This window comes from Atractosteus spatula, chromosome 28 (genome assembly GCF_055471065.1).
Source record: "Atractosteus spatula isolate fAtrSpa1 chromosome 28, fAtrSpa1.hap1, whole genome shotgun sequence".
In the NCBI taxonomy this organism is placed as follows: Eukaryota; Metazoa; Chordata; class Actinopteri; order Semionotiformes; family Lepisosteidae; genus Atractosteus; species Atractosteus spatula.
The window spans coordinates 3,426,979-3,448,018 of NC_142733.1; the positions used below are offsets into that span (position 1 = coordinate 3,426,979).

Consider the following 21,040-nt stretch of genomic DNA (forward strand, 5'->3'; position numbering starts at 1 on the left):
TGACCCTCGACCCTTGACCCTAACCCTAACAGTATGACCTTTTCCCTGACCCACCCCTCAAACTCTGCACACAGCTCTGACCCTTTGTGATCCCGTTCCTTGATAGCTTCATCACTGAATTAGCTTGACTGGGTTCCAGAGGAGGGCGGCTGGAACCTAGAACTGCAAAATGTTTTGCGTTTTTCAGAAACAGGGCCAACGCACGAAGCATTCTAACTAACCATGCTCAAAGGACAGGCAGGCTTGCTGATCGATGCTGGAGGAAAAGTGTCTTTATTTTAATACACGTGTATATATTCATGCATTTGCACAGATATGAATAATAAATAGGCCTATTGCATGGGAGAAGGGATTCGGTATTTCTGAACTCCAGTCTTCTGGGCCTCTGGGAGTCTGTGGCCTGTCTGGTACGGGAGCAAGTGATTAAAGAAACACAATGCTGAGGATGTAAATAGTCGTCTTCTGTCTTGGTCTCTTTGGCACAAGTGCCCACTCGTTATCTCCCACAGAATTATGCGTATATGCTAACGAGCAGTCATGTGGATATGTAGGTCACACCAGCCTATTTTCCGCATGGTTGGAGCTCCCAGCACCCTTGCCCCCCCCTCCCCCTCCCGTGACCTCCCCCCGCTTCTCCCTGCCCCTGCAAGCTTGTTTTGGGAACGTCACGGAGATCCGAGGGGCGCCCCCATAGGCAGAGACATGGCCCTGGCTGAGCAGGCGAAGGCGAAGGGAGTAACTGTTCTGAAGAGCTCTGTGATTCTGTCCCTCTGTCTTTTTGAGTGTCCTTGGCTCTGTGTTTCCCGGTGACGGAGTGGGAGAGACAGTGTCCTCCTTGATGAACTGGCAGAGGGGGAAACGACAGGAGTTTGTGAGAGCAGCCCACCTTGTCTCTAGGATGGGAAGGCCGCTGTGGATCGAACCCAGGTAGATCAAACCCAAGGCAGTAGTTAATAAAAATAATAATTCCTTACACTTCTATAGTGCTGTTCTGGACGCTCCACTCAAAGCGCTGTACAGGTAATGGGGATCCCCTCCACACCCACCAGTGTGTTCCCCCACCTGGATGATGTGCCAGTCCATTCCCCACACACCAGCTCTCAGTGGGGAGGAGAGCAGTTCAGAGATGGGGGTTATTAGGAGGCCATGATGGGTAAAGGCCAGGGGGAAATTTGGCCAGGACACCCCTACTCTTTTCGAGAAACACCCTGGGATTTTTAATGACCACAGAGAGTCAGGACCTCGGTTTTACGTCTCATCCGAAGGACGGCACCTTTTTACAGTATAGTGTCCCCGTCACTATACTGGAACATTAGGACCCACACAGACTGCAGGGTGAGCGCCCGCTACTGGTCCCACTAACACCTCTTCCAGCAGCAACCTTAGTTTTTCCCAGGAGGTCTCCCATCCAGGTACTGCCCGGGCTCACACCTGCTGGGCTCCAGTGGGCTGTCAGTCTTGAGATACAGGGAGATAGTTAGCTGGAATGTGGTGTCTCTGGGTGTCTACAGGGCTTGCCCGTTACCAAGGTGTTTTAAGAGCCCTGTGCTCCCCCTTAGACTCTGTGCCCCCCGAGAATGAGCACTGGAGTAGGGCACGACCACCAAGCACGCAGGAGCCGTTCCACAGCGCGCTGGCTATCAGTGAGGACCGCCAACTGGGCTCGTGCAGCCCCCCTGCCGGCCTGTGTGCTGAAGCTGACGCAGGGGCACAGAGAGACGTGGCTATCATGATGGAACATTTCCCGTGTGCGTTTGTCAGCTCCAGCGAGGACCTGGCCACCTGGGCTCTGACTCTCTTGCTTTACAATCGAGTAAGACCTGTGCTTACATTGACTCCCTTCTTTATGGTGCTCCAGATCAATATTCATATATTCATATTTATTCATATTTTCGAGCCATTTTTCTTGCATTCTGCATGTTTGTGAGCGGTGTTCACCTTGGATCAACTTACCAGCGTCAGGACTTTGCTTTTCCCTTGACTTCACTGAATCTCTGTAAACGGTCCACATCAAAAGCAGACAGCAGTAACTCGTCTACACCTGGGTACTCCCATCCCACTCAACAGCCAGTCCCAGTTTCGACAAACCAGGCTTGCAGTAGCTCAGGAGCGTCTCGGTGCCAAATTCATTAAGAGCTCTTCCCGGGAGAAGATTTCAGGACGGGTGATGGTCCAGGCACAGAGTGTGGGCTCCTGGCTTGGTGTCGGGGGTGGGAGGTGGTGATCTGAGGTGAGTGGTCACCGTGCTGATGAAGACACTAGCAGCTGTCTCTCCCAGGCCGCCTGACGCGAGATGACCCCAGACGCAAAGACCTTTGACCCAGACCAAAAGGTCAGAGTGAGGCCATGCTGATATGAACACGGAACGTGTGTGAGACAGAGGGGAGGCGGCCTGCGACTGTCGAGCTGGAGCAGGGGTGGGCAGCCCTGGTCCTGCAGGGCCAGTGTATCTGGAGGGTCTCATTCATTCCCACTCCGGGCTTCATGATCTGAATCAGCTCATTATTGGTTTAATGGGCCCCATGTAACAGCTTCTCCCAGGTCTTCATGAGCTGCTGCTTTGAAGAGACCTAGGAAACCTGCAGACACACTGACCCTCCAGGACCAGGACTGGACACCCTGCAGACACACTGACCCCTTCAGGACCAGGACTGGACTCCCTGCAGACACACTGACCCTCCAGGACCAGGACTGGACTCCCTGCAGACACACTGACCCTCCAGGACCAGGACTGGACAGCCTGCAGACACACTGACCCCTCCAGGACCAAGACTGGACACCCTTGTGTCAAAGCCACAGCCACATGGGATGTGAAAAGGTGTGTGCACATGTGTGTGGGCAGGTGTGGCTATACAGATCAGCTGCTGATGTTTTTCCAGATCTTGTGAGGTCTTGATTAGGTTTGGAGTGCACCCCCTACAACATGGACAGTCTTGCAGTTCCTGGAGGGGTCAGTGTGTCTGCAGGGTGTCCAGTCCTGGTCCTGGAGGGGTCAGTGTGTCTGCAGGGTGTCCAGTCCTGGTCCTGGAGGTCATTGTGTCTGCAGGGTGTCCAGTCCTGGTCCTGGAGGGGTCAGTGTGTCTGCAGGGTGTCCAGTCCTGGTCCTGGAGGTCAGTGTGTCTGCAGGGTGTCCAGTCCTGGTCCTGGAGGGGTCAGTGTGTCTGCAGGGTGTCCAGTCCTGGTCCTGGAGGTCAGTGTGTCTGCAGGGTGTTCAGTCCTGGTCCTGGAGGTCATTGTGTCTGCAGGAAGTAGCTATATGGGGCTGTGTTGGAGGGCAACATATATCTGACCAAGATGGTAATCTGACACTCTCTGCCAGGAGACAGGCGTTAGCCAGGCAACAATTCAGAGCTTGTGAAGAAAGAGGAAAGCTGGTTTGGGGGGAGGTCACGTTAACCTACGGGGCCACATGGCAGGGCGGGGTGTGTTACCGTGTTCCGGACACTGGGTTCTCAACACCGGAGGGAAAGAGCTCTGAGAAACTGCACTGCCCGGGTGAAAATGTGAAATTTACACGCCTCTGCGTGTTCGCGAAAAACATTCCGATTCAACCAGCGGCCGCCTCTCCTCTTCCTCTGCAGCCCTCCCTCTCTCTCTCCGTCTCTCCCTCCGCGGGACCCTCCGGGAGCGGCCTGGAGAATACACTCAGCCAACGTGGATTCCCCGGCCGCTCTCCCTGGAAGAGCCGGCCGTCACCGAAGCCGCCGACAGCTGCGCCGGGGCTGCAGGCTTCCCACAGAACCAAAATAAAATTAAATTAAATAAATAAATAAATAAATAACACAGCCGCACGGAAACACCGCCAGCTCTCAAAGCGGCAGCCGCCGCGCGGACGGTCCTCGGGCCCGGGGGGCGCGGGGCCGCAGCGTGCATGTGACCGCTGCACACCCCCACGCCAGCAGGGGGTGTGTTCACCGCAGGAACGGCAGGCCGGAGTCGGGTGGTGGGGGGAATGGGAATACAAACGGCTCAAGAAGTACGCGATCCCTCCCCATCCGTTTGCCGGTGTTGCTCCGCTGTCCGGCCCCGGGTCACAGGAGCTGAGCTGCAGAGAGCCGTGCCGGAGAGCGGGGCGGGGGGCTGGGGGGCTGCTCCGTGCAGCACACATCCCGGCCCCGAACAGCCCCACTCCCGGCGCTCTGACGGTTCCGCCTGAATCACGGGCTGCTAACGAACGGAAACGGAAATCGCACGTTATCGATCGTTTAGGCGCTTTAAAGCGACTGTAACCGGGGAGGGCCGAGGGGGGGCGGGGTCGGTGCTGGCCGTGGCCGGTGAGCTGCTTTGGCTGTACTGTATTGTTTTTATTGTACCATATATGTAAAGTACCTTGAGAGACTGGTCTGTATTGGAAGGCGCTCCATGAGAATAAAATTGATTGATTGATTGAGCCTTGAAAATCACAACAGGGGTCACCTGCAGTATCCTGGGGGAGCAGGGAGCTGGCTGGAGGTGTGGGGGTCCCCCTGGCCGAGCTTTACTGCTGCGCAACGCTAGCGGGAAGTGGGCACTGTAATCAATGATCACATGGACCAGTGGGATCTGTGATCAGTGATCACATGGACCAGTGGGATCTGTGATCAGTGATCACATGGACCAGTGGGATCTGTGATCAGTGATCGCATGGGCCAGTGGGATCTGTGATCAGTGATCACATGGACCAGTGGGATCTGTGATCAGTGATCGCATGGACCAGTGGGATCTGTGATCAGTGATCGCATGGACCAGTTGGATCTGTGATCAATGATCAATGGACCAGTTGGATCTGTGATCAGTGATCACATGGACCAGTTGAATCTGTGATCAGTGATCACATGGACCAGTGGGATCTGTGATCAGTGATCACATGGACCAGTGGGATCTGTGATCAGTGATCGCATGGACCAGTGGGATCTGTGATCAATGATCAATGGACCAGTTGGATCTGTGATCAGTGATCACATGGACCAGTTGGATCTGTGATCAGTGATCGCATGGACCAGTGGGATCTGTGATCAGTGATCGCATGGACCAGTTGGATCTGTGATCAATGATCAATGGACCAGTTGGATCTGTGATCAGAGATCACATGGACCAGTTGAATCTGTGATCAGTGATCACATGGACCAGTGGGATCTGTGATCAATGATCACATGGACCAGTGGGATCTGTGATCAGTGATCACATGTACCAGTTGAATCTATGATCAGTGATCACATGGACCAGTGGATGAGATTGAGAAGCTGAAGGAACTTAGATGCCGCTGAAAAAGAAACCTTTCTGGTGGAAGAAGTTTTCAGGGGCACTTTCAAGGAGGGAGCTGGGTCAGCATGCGCAGGCAGCATAGGAACAGGTACAGGTTTATTCCACACGGAAAGGAAAAGAGACACAACGTCTCAGCCTCCGTCAGGTCAGTCTTGTGTCTCTTTCCAGCATGGAGTAACCCTTTACTGGGTCCTAACAGGGCACTGTGTTGTGGCCGTGGAAATACACTGTTAATGGCATCAGCTGGGACTCGGCACGAGATTGCCAACATAGGGTTTCCCTTGTTTTTTCACAAAGACATACATAAGAGAACTATTAATAATGAGCCTGTTTTTATTAACTAATCGCTCTATGTGCCATCTCTAAGAGGGACCTGAATTGATTGTGTTAATTAGGCGATCGGTAAACGTGCACATGAAGCAATTATGACAAAAGATGGATTGAAAATCACACCAGCTTTGAAAGTGGTTTTTTTTTTAAGTAGCAATCCTTGCTCCTCTGACCTGTATCTCCAGTCCTGCAGGGTTGCATGGTCATTCCACCTCAGCTCTTAATCGTTTAATTAAACTCGTTAGTGCCTCATTTGGCTGAGTGAAAAGCTTGGCCAACATGACACACAGGGCCTTTCACTGAACCACTCCTCCAGGGTCGTTAGACAGGAGGGTATTAACGGGCGGCACGGTGAGGCAGTGGTCAGCATTACTGCCTCACGGCTCTGGGGCCCTGGGTTCGATTCCGAAACTGGGGTGCTGTCTGTGTGGAGTTTGCATGTTCTCCTTGGGTCTGCATGGGTTTGCTCCTGATGCTCTGGTTTCCTCCCGTGGTCCAAATACATCTTGTCTGGTTAAATGGCTTCTGAGAAAAAGGGCTCTAGTGTGTCTGTGTGCCCAGTGCTAATAATAATAATAATAGCTAACACTTCTATAGTGCTTTTCTGGACACACCACTCATAGCACTTTACAGGTAATGGGGATCCCCTCCACCCCCACCAGTGTGCAGCCCCACCTGGATGATGCGCCAGTCCGCTCCCCACACACCAGCTCTCAGTGGGGAGGAGAGCAGAGTGATGAAGCCAGTTCAGAGATGGGGATTATTAGGAGGCCATGACTGGTAAAGGCCAGGGGGAAATTTGGCCAGGACACCGGGGTAACACCCCTACTCTTTTCGAAAAAACACTTTGGGACTTTTAATGACCACGGAGAGTCGGGACCTTAGTTTTACGTCTCATCCGAAGGACGGCGCCTGTTTACAGTATAGTGTCCCTGTCACTATACTGGGGCATTAGGACCCACACAGGCTGCAGGGTGAGCGCCCCCTGCTGGTCCCACTAACACCTCTTCCAGCAGCAGCCTCAGCTTTCCCAGGAGTCTCCCCTCCAGGTACTGGCCAGGCTCACACCTGCTGGGCTCCAGTGGGGCTGCCAGCTGGGAGTTGCAGGGTGACAGAGCTGCTGGCCATAATGGACAGGCGTCCCGTCCAGGGTGTACCCCGCCTTGCACCCGTTGCTTGCTGGGATAGGCCCCGGCTCCCCCCCGTGACCCTGAATTTGAAAGAGCGGTTAGAAAATGTATTGTTGGAATAATGGAGTTTATTAACGGGATCACACCGTCTTGTCATTTCTTCTCTCCTCTCCAGTGCACCCAGCTGTCCACCGGCACTGGGACTGCACCGTCCCTCGCTGCCCCCCCCCCGAGCCCACCTGCCCAGCCCGCGCCCGTGGGGCTCCCCTCTGCCGCGCTCCGTCCCGGTCACCTGCTGCCCTCCCGCTCCATCCCAGCCCAGTCCGATCCGGTGCAGAGTTTCCCTCCAACCGGGTCAGTGACCAGTAAATCGGCCAGATCAACAGGATCGGTATAAAGGCTGACTTGCCGGCTGGAGCAAAGTCCTGTAACGGAGTGGTTAAGAAGGGCCCCCTGGGTGATTTGAGCCTGAATGTGCAGTGCATGCATGGCCTCACTGGGAATGCAAATAGTCATCGGGTCTAAAAGCATCGGGTGGGAAAAAAAACTATTGCTGAGGTTCTGTGTTTATTTTTATTTTCATTTTACTTCTTAAAATACTCTTGCAGCCTATATATACATAACGGCTAGCTGTAAAAGCCTCCGGGTCAACGCACGTCTGCACTATGCACTTTCTGCATGGTCTACCATTTCAACTAATACATATTTCTTGTTCTCCACAACATTATTATTTATTATGATGTTTGAAATGCTCTGTCCACATTGTGTGGTGTTGTCTGCCCTACTGTCCCGAGAGATCAGCGCGAATAAGTATTCCAATGTACATGTGCATATGGCAGTAAACTACTCTACTACTACTGTATATTTATATTGGTTTTAGTACAGGGAGTGTGTGTGTGTGTGTGTGTGTGTGTTGGGGGGGGTAATTAGTGTCATCCTCTTAAATACTTTGGTGAAAAATTAAGATTTTTTTTAAATGAAAGGTCTTGGCACCTCTGAGCAGAGGTGTTGAGGACTGTGACTCCAGCAGTAACACAAAGAGACACAACAGCACGACCAGTTATATAGGTGGAGGGTGAAGGACGTGTCTGGTACAGAATTAAATATCAATTTCTGTCGTCGAAGTGAGGTTTCCGAGGTCTCTTGAGACATTCAAAAGTCTCTGCACAAATTTCCCGCGGTAAGGCGTACTGCTTTAATTGTTCCAGGTCTTTCATTTTGATGATGTTTTTACAGAATGTAAAGCGAGATGCAGCGTTTTCCTATTTCACTTAATAACCCCACCATCAAACAAACGGTAGCCTGCAATTCACCGTCCTCGTTTAGTCATTGAAGTAGTGGGGTTTTTTTTTTAAAATAAAAGCTAACTTTAAACCAAAACATTAAAAGAAAAAATCGCGGCGTTCCCCTTTAAGAACAGCCACTCTCGCGCCCTCCTCCCCCGCCCCCTTGCCCGTCTCCGCAGCGGCGGGAGGGCGGCCGCATTCCCGGAACGCCGGTAGAGGGGGAAAAAAAAATTTCACCAGCGGTCTGTTTCAAGTTCCCCCCCCGGTAGAAACTGTGCCTGATTTGTGGCCAATGTTGGAGATGTAAAAAAAAAAAAGAGGGAGAGCAGAGCGAAAAAACACTAAAGGGGGTAGCTATGGAGATAGAACGTGTTGCCGTGGCCGCTTTCTTTGACAGGTGCTGAGAGGGGGAAAAGTCTTCAACCAGAACCCAGCATGTACGCCAAAGGCAAGGGCTCCGCGGTTCCGTCAGACAGCCAGGCACGGGAGAAGTAAGTTGAAATGCGCACTGTTTACCTTGCATCGCGGCTCACGCCGGGACTTTCTGAACTGTAGCTACCATTATTTTTAAAGGGGGTAGTGTGTGCGTTGCCTGCACGGTGCTGTTGCACGCTGACTGGCGGGCGTGCAGTTTTCTGCCTGTGTGCGGGGCGTTTAGTTCAACTTTGTGTTGTTGTTGCTGCTCCTGCTTCTGTTGTTGTTGTTGTTGTTGTTGTGCTGGCGGCGGTGGTTGTTGGTGTTGTTGTTGTTGGCTAATGTCGGTCTCTTCGCTGGTGATCAGTCGTTTTTGGACACAAAAACCCCAACAACTGATGCTGTCTTGTCCCTTCGCGCCTGCCCGTGGGGTTTTCAGAAGGGCCAGTTCGGGGGTCGCCCCACACGGCGCTGGTTGGGGGGGGGGGGGCTCTGTTTTGTTTTAGGGGCCTCGGCGGGGAGCGCTCGCGCCGGAGTGGACGGGGTTTTTTTCGGGGGATGCCCGGCTCGCGGCTGCGGGTTGTTGTGTTTTGTGTGTGGGATCCCGGGACAGACAGCGGGCAGTCTCTCTCGCCTCCCCGCTTCTCGGCCCCTTGCTTATTGTGTGAAGTTGTGTTTTTTCCTCCCCTCTCTCTCTCTCCGGGAGAGTCTTTGTTGTAGCGGAGTCAGCGGCGTGAGGAGCGAGAGAGAAGCCGGCCAGTAGCGCTGTCTCATGCCCAGGAATCGGTATCAGCCGTGTGCTTGGCCGTTTAGGCTCACATTTAAAAATTAGGCTGCAGAAAAGGTGCCCCCAGCAACGGTCCCCGGTATTTTAGTCATCTGTGTATTTCTAAAACGTCAGGATGACTTTGTGGCGTTCCACATGCCATTCTGTGAGCTTGGAAGGGGCTCAGCGGACGTGCACAAGTTTTGAGTTTTCCCTAGTTCCTCAGACTGTAGCGTCTCGTTTCATCGTGCAGGTCGGTGCAGCACGGAAAACCAGGAAAATTGCGTTTGAGCCTTGGGTGCTGGGCGCAGAGAGCTTGGATTGAAACGCCAGTCGGCACCCGAGGATGCTGATGTCGTTACGCTGCAAGTTTTCTGTGTATCTGGCCTTTGAAAACACGGGGTTCGACAGCCACCCCCTGCAGAAACCGGCCGGGAGTCGGAGCTCACCGGCTCGCTCCCGCGATCCACCTCGTGCAAGCTGGGGGGGAAAAGTAGGAGGGAAGCGCGCGCGGCTCCTGGCAGCCGCCGGGTGGCGAAGCGGCACGAGGTGTGTGGGGGGGGAAGTTCCGCGCGAGCCGCACGGCACGGGGCTGCCCTCGCTTGGTGCGCCGCCAGGCTCGCTGCTCCGGAGCGGCGCTTTCGCTGCGCGCTGCCCGCGGGTACGTCCGTAGAAGCGCAGGAAAGGGACGTTTCACGGTCCTCGGCGAAGCGCTCCTGTCCGGCTGGAGAAGGAGTTTAGTCGCAGCCATGAGGTTGGTACTGATGGCGTATTATATTACGCGTCGATGGGGCCAAGAGGGCATTAATCCTGACTGCAAGTCGGGGTTTAACCTGTAGGCTAGGTGTGCAGTACGGAGAGCCTCCTCACGGCAGATGTTTTGCCGACGTGCGAAGGGACCCCGTCTCTGTGCTTCCTGATGCACGTGAGCGTGGGCATGTTTGCAGGTCTGTTTCCTGCGGCTGAGAACAGTCGGGACATTGCGGGGCAGCCCTCGAGGTTTTTCGGCCAAGGAAAGAGCCGGGGGTTCGGTGGGCTCGCCCGCCCGTGGGGCGTGACGCGGGAGCCGCGCTCGGCGGGTGACTTTCTCCTGGCGGGCAGCGCGCCCGGGTCTCGGCTCAGGCGAGTGCCGACAGTCGGCTTTCCTTCCGACACCCGGCGCGTCTCATCCTGGCTCAGGAATCTGGAGATATCGAGTCAGAAATCAGAAAACACCCCGCAATTGGGAGATGCTTCACATTTGAGTCCGTACCTAGGTGTAATAAACCCCCTTCTTTCCCAGAGCCGTTTGACTGGTTCTTGTACTTATCGGTTATTTGCCGGGCCGACTCGCGTCTTCTGCCGCAGATCGAAAAGTTGGTCTCCCGTGTTTCTGACTTCGCCTCGGTGCTAAACACGGCGATTGTGTCTTTATTTCACTCGCATCTAACGGGACCGGTACAGTGTTACCGGCGTGTGTTTCCCCCCCCCCCCCACGAGGAATGCCCCGGTACCGGCGCCACTCCGCTGCGCTGCGCTGCCCACGCAAATCCCCCTCGTCTCGCCAGCGGGTCAGGCTGAATAAGTTCACTTGGACTCTTCATTTAAAAAAAAAACCCGGCAAAACGCTTTACTTTCACTTCAATTCCAGTCGTCTGGAACAGCAGCAGAGGCACCTCCTGTGGGCCTGTCTGAGTGAAGTGTGAAGCTCGAGTTGGGATATTTTTTTCCTCTCCGGCCGAGTGTGTACGACATGGAGTTTGAAATACTCCTTCGCGGTTTTGGTGGCTTGTATTGGTCCCTGTGAATGTGAGCTCTGGTCCAAGGGGTTGTGATGGGGGGAGGATGTCAGCACTAGCAGGTAGTGTGGATGAAGGTCCCCTTTTTACCTTACAGGGTGATGCAGGCAGCAGCTCTGTCACCCAGCTGCTCCCAGCTGGCAGCCCCACTGGAGCCCAGCAGGTGTGAGCCTGGCCAGTACCTGGAGGGGAGACTCCTGGGAAAGCTGAGGCTGCTGCTGGAAGAGGTGTTAGTGGGGCCAGCAGGGGGCGCTCACCCTGTAGTCTGTGTGGGTCCTAATGCCCCAGTATAGTGAGGGGGACACTGTACTGTAAAAAGGCGCCGTCCTTCGGATGAGACGTAAAACCGAGGTCCTGACTCTCTGTGGTCATTAAAAATCCCAGGGTGTTTCTCGAAAAGAGTAGGGGTGTTACCCCGGTGTCCTGGACCACAATCCCCCTGGCCTTTACCAGTCATGGCCTCCTAATAACCCCCATCTCTGAACTGGCTTCATCACTCTGCTCTCCTCCCCACTGAGAGCTGGTGTGTGGGGAGCGGACTGGCGCATCATCCAGGTGGGAATGGAGGGTGGTGGGTGTGGAGGGGATCCCCATGACCTGTACAGCACTTTGAGTGGAGTGTCCAGAACAGTGCCGTGAATGTGTAAGGAGTTATAATTGTTACAGTTTGGTGAGAGATTTCCTCTTTGTCGCGAGTACTGGCAGGAAATCGAGAGAGGTCACGACTCATCTCTCCGGCCTTGTAGAGCTCAGCTGTTCCAGGAATATGGTGAGAGAGCACCTTCTGTGTGACCTACACACCCTTCTGCTCGGTACCCGATCCGAAGATCCCTTGAGTGACTTAAAGGCAACCCTCTTAAAAAATAAAAAACAAGAAGCAGAGAACTGAACAATGAAATTATTAATTGTGGGCGTGTGTCACGGTCTGAACCACGTCATGGTATTGCTGGTTGGAGGTATAACCGTAAGTTTAGTCGTCTTCGGGAACTGTGCTGCTTTTCAGAATGATCTGCGAGACCCCAGCCAGGGGGCACCAGTGGGAACTGTGCGTCAGGGTGTTTTGGGCCGAAAACAGGAAGCACCCCTTTACACAAAGGGTGGTGGGGGCGTGGAGCAAGCTGCCCGTCCTTGTTGTTAAAGCCGACACCCTGGTTTCGGTCACTGCACTGCTGGCTCCCTCGCGGGCCGGAGGAGCCGGAAGGAAAGCAACCTTGGCGCTCCCATGGCCATGGGGAGTCTCCTGATCTTCCAGAGGCGTTGGAAGTTTGGAGCTCTGATGGTGTGACCGTGAAGAAACGGAAGCTCGTGTGGAACTGTGGTGGAGACTCCGCTGGGCTCCTCTCGGCATGTTGGGGATGCCAAGGACAAGGGCGCTCTGCCACGCAAGGAGCGAGCCCATCGGAGATTCCCAGATTCCGAGATCCCGGACTGGCCGGCAGATCTTCTCCAGCACAGAAGTATAAGATCAGATCAGAGACAGATATCAATTAAAATAAAAGCCTCAGTATCATATATTGCAAAATATAGAATTGGTGCAAAGCTCCTAGTGTAGCTCAAGGTGCTCAGTATCCTGCTGGATAAGATCAGATCACTTTATTGGCCATATACAATTTCTTGCATTAGGAATTTGTCTTTTCGCAGACCCCAGCTCGCTCTCCATGAGTCACACAGACAGGGAGAGAAGCTGGGGGTCAGAGTGCAGGGTCAGCCATTTATACGGCGCCCCTGGAGCAGCTGGGGTTAAGGGCCTTGCTCAGGGGCCCAACGGAGTAGGATTCCTCTGCCGGCCACGGGATTTGAACCGGCAACCTCCCAGCCACAGGCACAGATCCTGAGCCACAGAGCCACTGCAGCACCCTCCATTTCCTTGCTGGGGGGGGGGGTTGGGGTCCCTGTGGCCCGGCCTCGCCGGGTCTCGGAAGCTCGGCTGCGCCGTTTCTGGTTGATACGGGGATGGGAGGTCTCCGAGGGAAAACCAGGTTGCTGCTGGAAGTGGTGGTAGTGGACCAGTAGGAGGCGCTCTACCTGCGTGACCAGAATTTCCAAACCAGAGACCGGGGTCTGTTGATCAGGGCCACCATGTGTTGGGAAGCCGAGTCCCTCAGATGAGGTCCTGACTGCTTGGCCGCTAAAGATCCCATGGCTGTCCGGAAGAGCAGGGCTATTTTCCATGGGCTAAATTCCCACTCTTGAAAGGCTGGATCAGTCTGGCCCCCATAAAGTCAACCCTTAATTCAGCTCGGGCGTTTTCACACCCCTGATCTGCTGTAGGCATGAAGCTCGTATGGTTGAGGAGCTCTCTGTGGCTGTGGGAGAAGTACTGCACACGCAGTCCATCTGCTGGTTAAGTCGCTATTGTCTTGTTGATGGCGGACGCCGTTGTCAAGGTTGCTGAAGCAGGGCTGAGCGTGGTTCTAACGGCGCGGTTCTGCGTGCTGTGCAGAGTCTGTTCTGTAAGCGGCGAGGGGGACCCCCAGAATACTGGGGGTTCGGAGGGAAGCAAGGAGGGACTGTACCCTGCCAAGCCCTGACTAAGCGGGGGCTGTGCTCTTCGCTCGAGACCAGCCAGTGCGATTGTGGAGACCGGGGGCTTGTCACCTTTGAGGGGCGCCACACCCCCACCAGAAAAATTCGGGTACCTAGTTGGATTGTGCCGTCAGGCCGGTTAGTAGCTTGTTAAAGGAATAATATAAAAGCAGACGTTTGTTTCAAATGGCATTTGTTTGTGCGGGCCCCTAGGCTGACGTCCCCGGGTGTGGCCCGTGTGTGTTTGAGGTGGGCGTTTCGCAGTGCGGAGTCATCGAGCAGGAGGAGGAACATGTCTGTCACAGCCTTTTCCAATCCAGAGAGCCACTGTTTCTCAAGATGCGGTTTTTTTCTTAAACCTCTCTTTAACCAGGGCTGTCATTTGCAGAATCAAGTCCCATTTGATACGACGGCCTGGAGGCCCAGTTAGAGGAGAAGGGTGTTGGCTTGAGTGGTCTTCGCCTTGCTGAAGTGTACAAAACAGCTGTGCCCCCGCTGTGGGATTTAAACCCACAACCCTCCAGTCCAGATCCTTGACCGCTGCTACTCCCCTGCTTGCTGCCGGTCTTCACGCGTGAACTTCTGAGCCCTGTGTGACCCCCGGAGGGAGGTTTAGCCTGATTCTGATTGAAAAAAGTCAAGATGGCAGAATTGAATATTCACACATACGGACCATAGAATATCCATGTTCACAAACCGAGCCACCCTGCTTTGATTTCACAACGCGGGACGGATCGGCCTGGACTGGATATGGACTGGAAGGACACGCTTGTGGAACTTCTCTGATCCACCCTTGTAAACCTGGAGCGGATCCTAGTGCTGTGCATTGGGAGTCCCCAGCTGCCCTGCGGGAGATCACCAGCACTGTTTCTGTCCTTCTCCGTTTTTTGAATAGTTTTTAATCTCCTGACGGAGTTTTTATCCTAGCTCGGCCCCGGTTTCTTTAGCTCCAAGGGCCCTGCAGCTGCTGGAGTTCCACTGTGGTGGGGTGCGGGGGGGGGCAGATTCAGGAGGGTCTTCTACACTGTGGTGCTCTTGGGAGGGGGGGGGGTGTATGTGAATTGGTAGAGAAAGGGGTGTTACCCCGGCGTCCTGGCCAAATTTCCCCCTGGACTTTACCAATCATGGCCTCCTTATAACCCCCATCTCTGAACTGGCTTCATCCCTCTGCTCTCCTCCCCACTGAGAGCTGGTGTGTGGGGAGCGGACTGACGCATCATCCAGGTGGGGCTGCACACTGGTGGTGAGGGAGGGGATCCCCCTGACCTGTACAGCGCTTTGAGTGGAGTGCCCAGAAAAGCGCTGTATAAAGGATTTATAATTCTGATTAAAGCCCTTTGCCCCCTGGGTGCCCTGCATTAGGAGCGGCGCGGGCTGGCTGTAGACCTGGCTCCTGTGCCCTCTGTCCCTGGTCCCCATGTTGCACAGACGCTTATGAATCCGGGGAGGGAACGGCCGCAAGACATTGTCTCCCCCAGCTTCTCAGCAGGCAGGGCCCCCGAACTTCGGGGCGCAGCAGTGCCGTGCAGCGGGAGACCCACGGTGCCTGTGTGCGGCGGTCCCCAGCGGCCCCAGGGAACTCTTCCCTGTGTCTGTGGGCGGATGGAGCTGTGGGCAGGTGCCGAGCCGAGTGGGGAGGGGGGGGCCGCCGGGCGAGAGCGTGGACGCTGAGGACCGCAGGCTGGGACCCCCCTCGGCCCCCGATTTCATTCCCTGTGGTTGAAGCACCCCAAGCATGAAGCCGGCCTTTTCCTCTTTGCTGACGAGAAGGCGACGTGTCTTTCTTCTCTCCTGTGTCGCTGTGCAAGCCCCTGTCCTCCTGTGTGGGTGGGAGCTGCTGTTCTCTGCGCCGGTGGGCGTGAGTGGGGTGAAGTGGGCACATGCCCCATCGCTGGCGTGTCACGAGTGGGTGCGTATTGCCTGCGCAGGCTTCCTCTCCGTTACTGCACAGCGCCACCGCAGGCAGAGGCGATATCGCGTGGGGAAGAGGACTCGTGTGTTGGCGCCCCCCGTGCCTGGCCCAGGCTGCTGCTGCTGCTGCAGAGGCTCGGTTCGCTTGGCTTCCTCCAGGGCAGTGGCCTGTGGGATGGCCGCAGAGTGGTGGGGACAGCGAGGCCTGTCCGGGTGAGGTCGGGGGGCTTCCTGCAGCCGGAGTGCGCACGGTTCTGGGACGGTTTACGGTCAGCCTGCTGCTTCAGTTGGCAATGTCTGGGGGGCTTGTTCTCGTTAAGGGCTGGGGGTCAGGGGGCAGGGGTGTGGTTTGGGGGGGGGGTGAAGCTTGCTTGTAGCCTGAGCTGGCAGGAGCGAAGGAGGTTTGAGTTAACGGACCCCTCTTCCAGAGCTCCTTTGCGAGCTGTGATTTAAGCAAGTTTCCTAATCCAGCCCGCTGTTTTCCCAGGAAGCGGCGGAGGTTGACTGTGGAGCGCTGTGCCAGTTGTGCTGTTTGTGCAGGCCGAGGCGATCCGGTGTACGAAGGGGGATCTTCGTGCTATTGGCTGGCCTGGCCGTCCTCGCTGGCACACCCGCCTGGCACGCTGCACAGCCCCCTCCCTCCCCTTGTCCTTGTCGATCCGTGCGGGGAGTGAAATCCAGAGAGGCACTGGCACCCGGTGCCTGCTGCCAGTCTGCGTGGCTCATTCTCGGGAGGGATGGCCGGGTGGCGTACCTGATGGAACCGCGAGACATCGGTTCAGTTTCACCCGGCCCAGAGGGCGCCGGTGGGGGCCCGGAGTCCTGGACTGACCTGCCTGTTGGAAGAAGTGGAAAAGGAGGTCAGGGCTCTGCCCTGCCTGTTCCCGCGCTCCGTTCCTCGGCTCCGGTCCGGTTGATGCGGCGTGCCGGTGCTGGGATGCTGGGAGCAGGCAGGGCCCGTTTCGCCTTGGTGTCTCAGTTCCGCCTCCTCCCCTGCCCGGAAGGTGGTCCGGGTGTAGGATCCGGGTGTTGCCCGCACCGGTTCCCGAAGGGCTCCGTCCTGCAGGCCGGTAGTCCTGCCTCTCCGCTTCCTGAAAGGGGCGATTCCTGGGATAAGCCACAGGATAAAAGCCTGGGATAGAAGTGCTGCTGGACTGTCCAGGTCAGATACAGCGGCTCCCGACTGCTTTGGACTTGGGAATACTTGCAGGGTCATGACCTGGCCTTGGGCATTCTGTGGTTTTACAAATCAGCTACCTCCGTGACGTTTGATTTGGTTTCGGCTGTACAGCAGCGGTGCACGTCTGTACAGGGAGTCCAGTAGCAGCGATTGAGGGCGTTAAAATCACACCTGCCTTCCTCCCTCAGGCGAAGAAAGATCAGACCTGTAAAACTCCTCAGCGGTGTTTGCGTTGCTATTTTTAAAGTTCCTGCCTTCGAGGAAACACAGGCTGGGGAGTTTTATCGGTTCCTCTCTTATGACTGATGGCACAAAGCCCAGCGAAAGGTCTCGTAAAGAGGGGCTCGGATAAGTAAATAAGTTCCATTTTGACCTCGTGGGGTGGAGCCAAGACCAGTAAGTAGATTCTGACAGGCCGTGTTCACGAATCTGTTACCATCTGAGTCATGGCCTGATGGTTTTTCTGAATGGAAACCAGTTCAGGGAAAAAGCGAGGTGTTGTATGCGGTCCTCACTGAGGATGATTCTGTCTCTGCTGCGGTAGAAGGAGGAGTTTTTCCGACAGAGGTGGGCAGTAAGCTGAGTGGAGCCACTTCTTCCGGAGTGGAGTTGTGCACGCTTGATGGGGGGTGGGGGGGCCTGGGCTGGTGAGCGCGCTCGGCGTGCAGTGACCACTGGGCTGCTGTCCGGTCAGTGCAGCAGCAGCAGCAGCAGCCCCTGACTCTTCCTCTCTCCTCTTCCTGCAGGTTGGCCTTGTACGTCTACGAGTATCTGCTGCACGTGGGCGCCCAGAAATCGGCACAGACCTTCCTGTCGGAGGTAAGGAGCCCTCCTTAGAGGGTACTGATGGGGGCGGTGAATTGAGGAGGGGTACTTCAATGAGGCATCAGACGTGCACAAACCCTCACCCCCTACCTAACCCTGTCCCAGACTTCTTCTGGAAGTCCTCGCCCCATTGTGCAGGATCGGAGGAAAGGAACGAGAAGCCCATGCCGCTGCTGTTTTGAAGCCGCCCCCATAATTCAAAGCAGTAACGAGTTTCCACCCCGTCGGCACAAGAGAAATTGGCCCTAAAGTTTCGGCATCTTTTGATTGCTCCTTTCTCCCGCGTCAGCCTGCAGGCGGTGGATATCTGCGGTTTGTGACCCGTTACTGCTGAGTTACGGGAGACGGCTTGAACATGTACGTGTCAGAATGCAAGAGGAAGGGGCAGATCGGCCCGATGAGCTCATTGGGTTTGCGTGCCCCACCAGCCCCCCCAGGAATAATCTGTAGTGAAATTCAAAGACAGCACACCTTTAGGATTATGTTTGTAAGAGCTTAGTTATTGTGCTGTTGCTGTTTCTTTAATTGGTGGTGCTTCTGTTCAGAAGAATGCAAGAGCTGTAACCGGTGAGCAGTGCTAACGGAGCGCCTTCGTGCAGAGAGGAAGGAAGGACAGGAGAGGGTCGATGCAGCTGTTTGTCGTAGTACATCAACAGGCAGCTCTGTCCTGTACTGATTCTTAATGTTCGGGATGTGGTTTGGGCTGCCTGGCTGCCGGGTGGAATGACCCTGACTGGGCTGACTGACAGGCCACACAATAAGACACTCTTAGGTGCCAGCATGGGCCTCCTGCCGCACCACAGACAGCCCTGCACCTGCTGGGCCCTCTCTGCTTCCGGTGCCCCCCATCACCTGCGGCTGTGCCCTCTCTGCTCCCGGTGCCCCCCATCACCTGCGGCTGTGCCCTCTCTGCTTCCGGTGCCCCCCATCACCTGCGGCTGTGCCCTCTCTGCTTCCGGTGCCCCCCATCACCTGCGGCTGTGCCCCCTCTGCTCCCGGTGCCCCCCATCACCTGCGGCTGTGCCCTCTCTGCTTCCGGTGCCCCCCATCACCTGCGGCTGTGCCCCCTCTGCTCCCGGTGCCCCCCATCACCTGCGGCTGTGCCCCCTCTGCTCCCGGTGCCCCCCATCACCTGCGGCTGTGCCCCCTCTGCTCCCGGTGCCCCCCATCACCTGCGGCTGTGCCCTCTTTGCTCCCGGTGCCCCCCATCACCTGCGGCTGTGCCCTCTCTGCTCCCGGTGCCCCCCATCACCTGCGGCTGTGCCCTCTCTGCTCCCGGTGCCCCCCATCACCTGCGGCTGTGCCCTCTCTGCTCCCGGTGCCCCCCATCACCTGCGGCTGTGCCCTCTCTGCTCCCGGTGCCCCCCATCACCTGCGGCTGTGCCCCCTCTGCTCCCGGTGCCCCCCATCACCTGCGGCTGTGCCCTCTTTGCTCCCGGTGCCCCCCATCACCTGCGGCTGTGCCCTCTCTGCTCCCGGTGCCCCCCATCACCTGCGGCTGTGCCCTCTCTGCTCCCGGTGCCCCCCATCACCTGCGGCTGTGCCCTCTCTGCTCCCGGTGCCCCCCATCACCTGCGGCTGTGCCCCCTCTGCTCCCGGTGCCCCCCATCACCTGCGGCTGTGCCCCCTCTGCTCCCGGTGCCCCCCATCACCTGCGGCTGTGCCCTCTCTGCTCCCGGTGCCCCCCATCACCTGCGGCTGTGCCCCCTCTGCTCCCGGTGCCCCCCATCACCTGCGGCTGTGCCCCCTCTGCTCCCGGTGCCCCCCATCACCTGCGGCTGTGCCCTCTCTGCTCTCGGTGCCCCCTATCACCTGCGGCTGTGCCCCCTCTGCTCTCGGTGCCCCCCATCACCTGCAGCTGTGCCCCCTCTGCTCCCGGTGCCCCCTATACTCCACCACTCCGCCCGCTCGACTGGCGGTCCCTCTGCTTGAGCAGTCCTGATGTCTTCCTCCTCCTTGCCCATAAACCCCCCGCAGAAGCGAGGGTCTTCCCTTCTCCTCCTGCTGTCCTCGAGTTGCTTAGTTTTCTGGGAAAGCAAAAAGTTCCCCTCTTATACAGGAGCGTGCAAGTATAGGGCCTGCCCTTCCCTGCCCTTCCTGCAGGGCGGCGATGGAGTATAATTAGGGGATCAGGTCCTGTTCCCCCAAGCTGCCCACACAAGGAGCCAGCCTGCACAGATCTCTAGTTTCAGAGCCAAAGTGAACTTCAGTCTCTCTCCTTCTCCTTCTTAGCAACCTGCCCTGCAGCCATTTGGTTTTTTTTCCTTGCCTTCAGACATGGAGCCCTGCCTGTAGCAGGATAAACCAGCCTCCACTCTCTTATGTGTCGAACGACTGCTGGGTCTGGCTCCCTGGCAGCACAAGATACGCAGAGACCTTTGCCCTCCTGTTCCGTCACATTCCCACCTGGTTTGGGGTTTGCCTGTTTGTCCAGACTCGGTTCCACAGAGATGTGTGGACATGCCCGCTTGGTTTTGGGGCGATCCACAGCGCTGGGTGAGGGGCTTAGCTTTGGGTTCAGATTGTAGGCCTGGGATCATTACTCCTGGTCTGGCTTGAGGGAATTTTAAACAGACACTTGCTGTAGCACGTGACTCCTCAGAAACAGCTGAAAGGTGGGATAACATCATCGGGAATAGCCACTGGACTGTAAGTAGAATGCAGACTCTTAAACCCCCATCGATGGCAATAACATGGCTGGACTCAGACTGCATTACCCCCTGTAACACTGCTGCAGCTGGGGGGCATGGTGGGGAAATACCCCTTGTGTGTGTCTCCCCGTCAGTGCTCTCTGGCAGTGGCCATTTTTATTACAATTAAACTCAGCTCAAACCCTTACTGGACTGTGCTGTGGTACTGTTCTTGCATGCCTGTGAAATTGAGCAAAGCACCGCTCGCTGACAGAAACTCATGCCATGGCCTGGTCATGGCAGGGTCGGACGATTACTGGATCATACAGTCCCCTTACTGGTCCAGACAGTGAATTAAAACCTCATTTCTTTCCCTCTTACACCGGTGAAATCCTGTCAAACCCAAGTGGATTTCTTCCTTTTTCCATTCTCTTGTAACACTTTACAGTGAGGGTTGTGGGAGAAGGGAACACGCTACCCAGCCGTGTTGAAGCCAGTGCTCTGAAGCAGCTGGATGAGATCCTTGGATTAGTTAACTACTAAATACCAAACAGAACGGCATCCTTTCATCTCTAACTAAATTGTTCTTCAGGTTCATGAGTAGAGTTGCAAAGAGAAGAGCACTCCTCTTTAGGTGCTAGGAGCAGAGTGCCCAGACCGTAGTGAGGTAATTGGAGAAGTTTGTCCGTGTCGGGTCATTCAGTCGGGTGCTGGGACTCTGGGTTTCTCTCCAGCTGTTGGGGGACGTAAATATTCCTGAGAAGCTTCTGAAGCTCCCATTGCACAGTCGTTCGATCCGTTCCAGTTTTTACAATCTGCATGGTTCTGAAGAAGCAGGAGAACAGTATACTTCTTCTGATGTGCACAGAGGGAGGCAAAGAAATTAACGTTTTGGCCAGTCACAGTTATATGGTGTTCAGTACTACGGCTCTGAGTTTGATTTCAGTGTGGGTCAACAGTCTGTGTGGAGTTTGCATGTTCCCCCTGTAGTTTTATGGATGTTGGACAGAAGCTGCAGAG

General features: G+C 55.7%; 1 protein-coding gene across 5 annotated transcripts in view; it reads left to right on the forward strand.

Moving 5' to 3' along the window:
- The first annotated feature begins 877 nt into the window (after nucleotides 1-877).
- The window catches only part of ssbp4 (single stranded DNA binding protein 4), a 73,030-nt gene continuing 52,867 nt past the window's right edge, over nucleotides 878-21,040 (forward strand). For 2 of the 5 annotated variants that reach the window (XM_088907510.1, XM_088907509.1), the window contains exons 1-2: nucleotides 8,237-8,481; nucleotides 17,312-17,384. In XM_088907510.1, coding sequence (XP_088763636.1) covers nucleotides 8,426-8,481; nucleotides 17,312-17,384 — 129 coding nt within the window. In that variant the 5' untranslated portion in view covers nucleotides 8,237-8,425. Of the gene's footprint in view, nucleotides 928-8,236; nucleotides 8,482-9,905; nucleotides 9,925-17,311; nucleotides 17,385-21,040 lie in introns of those variants that run through there. The other 3 variants (XM_088907511.1, XM_088907513.1, XM_088907512.1) reach the window with 3 other exon arrangements.